We start from the raw sequence: 8,800 nt of genomic DNA on the forward strand, positions 1-8,800 counted from the left end.
TACGGGCAGGCTTCTATTGGCCAACTATAAGGCAAGATTGCGTAGGGTACGCCCAGCGGTGCAAGCAGTGCCAACAACACACCGATTGGCACAAGGCGCCGCCAGAAGAACTGAGGTGAATTTACAACCCATTGTCTTTCCACACTTGGGGAATTGACATTCTGGGGCCTTTTCCATTGGCGATAAGGCAGATGAAGTACTTAATAGTAGCCATTGAGTACTTCACAAAGTAGATAGAAGCAGAACCGGTGGCACAGATCACTGCACATAAGGTACAACACTTCGTTTGGAAAAACATTGTGTGTCGTTTCGGTGTGCTGAGGCGTCTGGTCTCGGATAACGGTACTCAGTTTGCAAGCCAACAACTGGGGAAGTTTTGTGCAAAGGTAGGCATCAAACAGGTGTTCGCATCAGTCGAGCACCCCCAGACGAACGGATAGGTGGAGTCCGCAAATAAAATCTTGTTGAGAGGGTTGAAGAGGAGGCTTGAGAAAGCCAAAGGAGTTTGGACGGAGGAAGTACCAAGGATAGTGTGGGCTTATCACACCACGCCCTTGACCTCCACCATGGAGACGCCTTTCAGCCTCGTGTACGGATCAGATGCGATGATCCCGGTGGAGATTCACGAGAGCTCACCACGTTTCCAGAACTTTGTGGCAGAGGTGTCCAACGAGGAGAGGAGGGTGAATTTGGACCTGTTGGACGAGGCCAGGGAGAAGGCGAGAATAAAGGCTGAGGCAGTGAAGAGAAAGGTGGAGCACCAGTACAACTCCAAGGTGAGGCCTCGCCAGTTCCAGGTGGCGGATCTCGTCATGCGCAAGGCTCATCCGTATGAGTTGGAGAACAAGCTGTCTCCCAAGTGGACCGGGCCCTTTAGAGTAACCGAAGCTAAGGGGAACGAGTCGGACAGTCTCGAGACTCTGGAGGGAGGCCCCATTTCACGCACCTAGAACGCAGCTAATTTGAAGTTTTACTTTAGTTAAAGACTTTATGTAGTACACAGTTAAAAGGGGACACTCTTTTTCCCTTTCGGGGTTTTTTTAATGAGGTCACCCAAGTAAAAAAATCAGTTTAAGTATACATAGTCTTGAGTTTTCTTTTCTTGCAATGTAAGGAAACACTAAAAAGAAAGGGCGTGGTTCATTAAGAAACGAACCCGCCATCATGGTGTTTAGACACCTCAGTAGGAGGGACGCAGATATCTCCTCTGGGCATGGGCACCAAAAGCGCGAAATGCCTCGGACGTTTAGACACCCCAAAGGGAGCGGCGGGAGCGCACTCCACGGGCGTGGACGACGAACGCAAGAGGTAAGTACAACATAGTTAAAATCCGGGCGTCTTGTCCCTGAGGCAGGGGTTAACAGATTCCTTCGGGACGCCCCCTCCCCAGGTAAGAACGGTTGGCCCCGGTGTCTGATGTCTAGACACCTCGCAAGGAAGTGGTGGGGGGCGCCTCCTTCGAGTGTGGGCATCAGGCAGTGAGGAAGTTCGAAGCAGTGTAGAGCCAGGTGGTTTGGTGCAGATACACGCCAGGTAGGAGAAGCACCATCCTTTGGGAAACCTTCTCCTTAAGCGTAATCACCAAATCTTTGGTCGTCTTGGTGTTTAGATACATCGGGGACGATACGACACCGCTTTCAGCATGCCTCTCCCCGGGCGTAGGCACCAAGCGCACTGATAGCCTTGGTGTTTTTAGACACACCGAGGACGAAACGGCGCTGCCTCCGGGCAGGCCTCTCCTCGGGCGTGGGCACCAAGTGCACAGAGATAAGGGCTAGTTGCCTTAGGTGTTTAGAACCTCGTGGGCGATACGGTGCTGCTTCCAGCAAGCCTCTCCTCGGGCATGGGCACCAAAGCGCAACTTTGTCCCAAGTGTCTAGACATGCTGAGGACGAAACGACCTTGCGTTCAGCAGGTCTCTCCTTGAGTGTGGGCACCCAGTACGAGCAAGTAGGCTTTGACCAAGATAAGTCCTCCTTCGCCTTTGGGCGATGACGAGGCCAGAAGAGTTAAAGTCCTCCATCGCCTTTGAGCGATGTCAAGGCCATAGAAGAGATGTGTCCTCCTTCATCTTTAAGCGATGACAAGGCCATTAACACCTTCGGTGGTAGGTGCCTCAGGGCCACGAAGAGTAAGCAAAGATCAAGCTAAAGGTTTATTACGAGTTAAAGAAGCAGAAGGAATTCACAGAGCAAGAGAAAGCAAGTAAAGACAATGATTGATACGAAGATAAAGCACAGACACGATTACCAAGTAGTAAAAGAAGAGAAGCACAAGTAAGAATACAAAGATAAAATGGTTGATTATATGCAGCGTGGCATTACAGAGGAACAAGTGGTTATAAAAGTACAAAGTTAGAAAGGAGGCTAATCCTCAGGAATATCTAAGGGTATGATCTTTCCTTCGACGATATGGTTGAGCGGGCTGCAGCTGGAGGTGTCGATCCCTGGATTTGCACATGCCGCCTGGGCTAGGGCCTCTGCGAACCCCTTAGCAAAAGCGCCCGCGGCGTCGTCGACCAGCTCCTTCTCCCCCTTTTCAAAACGCCCGGCTTGGGAGGCCATTTATTTATCTTTGGCTTCCAAAGCTTCGTCCTTCTCTGCTTGCAGTTTGGAAAAGTTAGCTTGCAGCAGGTCAAAGGCTTCAGTCTTGGCATTAAGCGTTGCCTCCACCTCGCCCTGTTTTACCTCTCGAGCGACACAGTGGTCCTCAAGTTTCTTCTGTTGGATCTTGGAGGATTCGGTAGCATCTTGAAGCTCAACGATCTTCACACGAAGAGACACAGTTTGACTAAGAAGCTCAGCGTAGGTTTGACCAGCCTCGTGGAGTCTTTTGTTGGCGGCATCCTTTGCTTGCTGAGCTTCCTTCAGAGCTTCTTTGTAGGAGACCTCTTGGTGAAACCAGCGACGCTCTTGGGCCTGAACTTGCTCCCGCCAAGAGCGGGCATTGGAAAGGTATTCCCCAATGTAGTAGGCGACACCTTCTTCTGTGGTTGTATCAATTGAGCCTCCCGGCGTCGCCTGGTGCAGAAAGCCTTTTATGAAGCCTTGGACTGGTTGGGGAAGTTCTGGGGCCGGTGTAGGATCAGGTGTGGGCGCGGACTCAACCCCACCCCCCAAAGCTAGTTGATGGGGCGGTGATGTGGCACTTGGAGGGTGCTCCCTCAGGGATTCAACACCATGGTTGGAGGAAGAATGGGGTGACGACCTTGTTGGTCCTCCTCCTCTTGAAGACTTGCCCATCCTCGGTGTCTTCATCATCCTCAGAGGGAATCACCACCACCCCTTTGCCTTTGTCTAGGGGGGCTGGTGTGGTTGCAGTCTCGACCACGGTGAAGGGCACGACTGCGATGGGAGGTGGAGAGCTAGGGTTGGGAGTGGCATGCGGTGAAGGAAGGCTTTGGTTAGGTGCTGTGGTTGGGAGGATTTGAGAGTGGGATGTTGGAGAGGTTGGAGGAATAGGCTCAGGGGCTGGGTGTGTGGAGGCATCAGCTCCCTTGGATGTGGTTTTGCCTCGGGCTGTCAATGCCTTGGCAAGCCTCATCGTCTTGTTCATGCCCATTTTTGAATCTGCACCAAGGAAGCAAATGAAGCAGAGGTTAGGCACAGGCTAAATCAAAGCATGAAGCATAATCAGATATACTGTGGAGACCTAAAGTAAACAAGCAGTACATATACGAACAAGAGTAAAAACTAGCAAAGGCAGAAATTAGAGAAAATAAGTGGGGAGTAGTTCCCATACTAAGGTATTGGGTGAGGGCTTCAGAGTTATATTCACGAGCTATCAACTCAGCAGTGTCTAAGACCCCCACGCTGGCCAAAATCAAGCAAACCTCTCAATCTGTTGAGGGTAGTTCGTCTAAGGTTTTGGGTTTGGTCAGCTTTAGTTTCTGTACCCAGTATAAAGGGAACCCATCCAGCGCTGTGCGGTCGTGATCAGTGCAACACCCCCTGAAGAACTTGCCCCTCCATCCCTTGTAGGATTGTTGGAACAGAGATAGAAGGATCCTCCTGGCGATGCCGCTGAAGCTGACCCAGAGGCTTTTCCCTTGTTTCTTGACCTTGAAGAAATGAAGGAATATGTCTATGGAGGGGGGTTGGCCAAAGTACCCACAAAGAATTCCAAACGCCTTGACAAAGGCCCAGCTATTGGGGTGTAGCTGGGCAGGGGCGACATTGATTTCGGTTAAGAGTTCTCTCTCGAATCCAGAGAAAGGCAAATGCAGGCCTATGCGTTTGAACACGGTCTGATAGAAGAAGAAGAAGGCCTCCCCGTTGTTCGACGAGTCGTCCACACAAACGGGCTCCCCGGGTGTGCAAGGACGCACATATATGTAGGCATCATGCCTTTTGGCGAAGGCGTCATGTTTGTAAACACCTGGTTCACCTACATGGGCCCTCTAATAAGCTAAGGTGGTTAAGGTTGAATTCTCAACAAGCTGCTCATCAGAAGCCCAAGGGTACTGAGACTTGTAGTTGACACTGGGAGGTGGAGGGTTGGCGGTGGTTTTGGTACGCGCCATTGCACAGCAAAGAAAGCTGAGAAGAAGAAATAGCAAAGGTTCAGAAAACAAGGGTTATGGCGCAAAAGGGGAAGAAACCCCAGAAAAGCCCTACCCACGCGAGAAGCTCAGAAATAGGGGAACGAAGAAAAGCGAGAAGGGGAGGATAAATGCGAGAAATATAAACAGGCCCAGGCAGTTATATCAGTACAAAAGTTCAAGAGGAAGGGCTATCGATGAAGAAAAACCATACCTTTAAATGATCGGAGGAAGGAAGATTTTAGGTGCGAAGAGAGTGTCCAGAGAAAAGGTTCGAGAAGGAAGACGAAGAATCAGTTGCGATTACAAGTGATAGAACAGTAACTGAAGCGTGCGATTTCGAAAGCCATAACGTAAACTTGAGGAGTGCAAAAGACGTTAAGTGGTGGCCGTGCGATTGGGCCACGTGTCGGGAGATGATCACGTGACTTAAGTTATCACATAACAACGGCGAAGGGTGGTGATCTTGAACAAAGACGAAGGAGTCCTTGATACGCGAAGTCTTAGCTATGCACGAAGCACGATCTGGTCAACCGACAGGAACAATCATATTTGTGAAGCTTACCAAAAGGGGAAACAAGTGAAAAATTCTTTTAAAACAAAAAATGTTGTTTCTTCTTTAAAACCTCTTGAGCTACTTCACATGGATCTTTTTGGACCTTCAAGAACCACGAGCCTTGGTGGAAACTACTATGCGCTTGTTATTGTGGATGATTTTTCTAGGTTCACTTGGACTCTCTTCTTGGAATCAAAAAGTGATGCCTTTTCTTCATTCGAGAAGCTTGCAAGAAGATTGCAAAATACAAAGAACAATGCTAAGTGAATATTCTCTTCCTAAGTATTTTTGGGCTGATGCAGTTAGCACTTCTTGTTATGTGATGAATAGAGTGCTAATTAGGCCAATTCTGAAGAAGACTCCTTATGAACTCTTCAATGGAAGGAAGCCAAACATCAATCATCTTAGAGTTTTCGGTTGCAACTGTTTTGTTCTCAACAATGGAAAGGAAAACCTAGGGAAGTTTGATGAAAAAGCTGATCTTGGTATCTTCATAGGCTATTCTTTAACAAGTCATGCATACAAAATCTACAACAAGAGGCTAATGACTGTAGAAGAGTCTGTTCATGTTATCTTTGATGAGGTAGATCGCAAAAGCATTCAAATCCCGAAGACCAGTGCTGAAGAGGATGAGTAGAACATCAGTTTAGAGAAGCTGGACATCAGTGCAGAAAAACAACCGGTTGATTCCTCGAAACAACCGATTGAAATTCTGCAACAGAGTGAGTTGCCCAAAGAATGGAGGATTCCTAGAGATTTTTCAGTGGAAAACATCATTGGGCAGATAAAGGAAGGTGTCTCAACACGTAGCTCCATCTCAAACTTCTGCAGGCACACTGCTTTTGTCTCTCAAATTGAACCAAAGTCAATTGATGAAGCTCTCAAGGATGAAAAATGGGTTGAAGCTATGCATGAAGAACTGAATCAGTTTGCAAGGAATGATGTATGGTTTCTTGTCCCTAAAACAGCTGAGATGAACATCATAGGTTCGAAGTGGGTGTTCAGAAACAAACTGGATGAGGATGGTGTGATCACAAGGAACAAAGAAAGGCTAGTTGCCAAAGGCTACAATCAAAAGGAGGGCATTGATTATGGTGAAACCTTTGCTCCTGTTGTAAAATTAGAGGCTGTGAGGTTACTGCTGGCTTTTGCATGTATGAGTGGTTTTAAACTTTTCCAAATGGATGTCAAGAGTGCTTTTTTGAATGGCTACATCAATGAGGAAGTGTATGTGGATCAACCACCGGGCTTTGAAGATCATCAACATCCCAATCATGTCTTCAAGCTGAAAAAGGCTTTGTATGGGCTGAAGCAAGCTCCAATGCAGTGGTATGAAAGGCTTAGCAACTTCCTACTGTCTCATGTCTATGAAAGGGAAATGGTTGACAAGACTCTCTTCATCAAAAAGTCAAATTTTGAAATTATCCTTGTGCAAATCTGTGTGGATGACATCATCTTTGGTGCTACACAAGATAGTTTGTGTGAAGAATTTGTGGTTGCTATGAAAGGTGAGTTTGAAATGTTTATGATGGGAGAATTGTCTTTCTTTCTTGGATTGCAGGTTAAGCAAACAAAGGATGAAATCATCCTATGCCAATCAAAGTATTGTAAAGAGATTCTCAAGAAATTGGAAATGGAGAGTTGCAAGGAAGTGAGCACACCTATGCCATCAAGTTGCTACATGGATGCAGATGCTGTTGGAAAAGGGGTAGATCAAACTAAATACAGAGGTTTGATTGGCTCTTTGCTTTATCTAACAGCTAGTAGACCGAACATTATGTTTGCAGTATGTCTTTGTGCAAGATATCAAGCAAATCCTAAGGAGTCACACTTCAAAGCTGCAAAGAGAATTATGAAATATCTCAAAGGAACATCAACTGTTGGGTTATGGTATCCTTCTCACTCTCCCATTCATTTAATTGGCTATTCAGATTCTGATTTTGCAGGATGCAAGCTAGATAGGAAGAGCACAAGTGGCACTTGCCACCTTCTTGGTTCAAGCCTCATCTCATGGCATAGCAAGAAGCAAGCATGTGTAGCTCTCTCTACTGCTGAGGCTGAGTACATAGCTGCTGGAAGCTGTTGTGCACATATTCTATGGCTCAAACAACAACTTGCAGACTTTGGATTGCAAATCAGCAAGGTCCCTTTGATGTGTGACAATACAAGTGCTATCAATCTTACCAAAAATCAGATTCAGCACTCAAGAACTAAGCATATGGAGATACACCATCATTTCATCAGGGATCATGTAAGCAATGGGGACTGTGAAGTGAAGTTTGTTGAGACTAAACTGCAACTAGCTGATATCTTCACAAAACCATTACCAAAAGAAAGGTTCTTCTTTCTAAGAAATGAGTTAGGTATCCTTGAGTCTATTGAAACCATTACCTGTTTGAGTCTATTTGTGAAGACAAATAGGGGGAGAATTGATTGGTTCTTGTGTATCTTTCTCTGAAAATGTTTAAAATTGCTGAAAAATCTCTTGTATTAAAATTGTTTCTGCTTTTGCTGATAGAAACAACTGATTGTTTCGTGTAAACAACCGATTGTTTGTTTGTAAATCTGCTTTCAATATGTGAAAATCTAACCTGCTGCTGTAGGAAGCATTGGATTGTAAATATGGTGCTTTTGCAGGAAATGCTTCAGATTCAATCAAATCCAACACAAGCAACCAGGGATTTGTCTTCATCAAATAGGGAGAGATTGTTGAATCAAGTGTGTTCAAGCTTTGAAGAATCCAAACCCTTTGAAGGTTGATGAAAGGCTGGATGTGCTTGTTGTTGCTGAGCTGTCTTTAGATAGGATCTGGGGTAGAATTTATGTGTAAATCTACTCTTGATTGAATCCAAAGCATAAGCATTCTCAAACCTTTTAAATGAAAAGTGTTTTTCAAACTAAGTGAAAAACAACCTGTTGTTTTATCGAAACAACCGATTGTTTTATACTTACGTGTTTTTAAAAAGGTTGAAAACTGTTTTTGATGGTTGACTTGCTGTTAAATCAAAACAACCGATTGATTCGTGAAAACAACCGATTGATTCGTGAAAACAACCGATTGTTTGTTTTGGGACCATAACAGAAAACTGTTTTGTGCTTTGACTGAGCATTAAATGATTTTATAACTAAATACGCTCTAGTTTTAAATGCTTTGACCAGGCTTTGAATGCAATAAATAGTTTGTTCAGATTTTGTAACAAAGAACTAAGTTTTAATCAAAGAAAAACAGATTTGAGTTTTTCACTGATTTTTCTTTTGAAAGAGTTAGAGATTGCTTTGAGATTGCTTGGATCAAAGAGAGTGTGATATAGGATTTTCATCTTGTATTGATTTCAGATCTTTTCTGTAACAAGTGTAATCCTTTGTACTTTGAAGAAACTCTGTGTGTATAGCTGAGAAGTGCTATGTGTTCTTGAGGTTGTAAAGATCAACATTCTTAGTGGTGTTGTGCTGAGCCAAAGGAAGTGTGTGTCTTGAGGGGATCAAGGTCACTTCTTTGGTGGTGTTGTAAGTAATCTAGGGTTGATTGCTTAGTGGATTCCCGAGTGGTTTCTAGGAAGACTGGATGTAGCTCTTGGTTAAGAGTGAACCAGTATAAACCTCTGTGTGCATTCTCTCTATCCTTAAACTCTTTAAATTCAATTTTATATTTGTGAACTGGTATAAACAACCGATTGTTTTTCTGGTGCTGTGCTTATTTGCTT

General features: G+C 45.1%; 1 protein-coding gene across 1 annotated transcript; it reads left to right on the forward strand.

Annotated features, from left to right (window-relative positions):
* The first annotated feature begins 566 nt into the window (after positions 1 to 566).
* LOC137815550 (uncharacterized) lies at positions 567 to 950 on the forward strand. The gene has a single exon (XM_068618666.1). It carries the CDS (start codon positions 567 to 569, stop codon positions 948 to 950), a length of 384 nt encoding a protein of 127 aa, XP_068474767.1.
* The last annotated feature ends 7,850 nt before the right edge of the window (positions 951 to 8,800 follow it).

This window comes from Phaseolus vulgaris, chromosome 1 (assembly GCF_000499845.2).
Source record: "Phaseolus vulgaris cultivar G19833 chromosome 1, P. vulgaris v2.0, whole genome shotgun sequence".
Lineage (NCBI taxonomy): Eukaryota > Viridiplantae > Streptophyta > Magnoliopsida > Fabales > Fabaceae > Phaseolus > Phaseolus vulgaris.

Bases quoted from the DNA above. Each gene is read 5' to 3' on its own strand.
- LOC137815550 (XM_068618666.1), top strand. From the start codon at position 567: ATGGAGACGCCTTTCAGCCTCGTGTACGGATCAGATGCGATGATCCCG.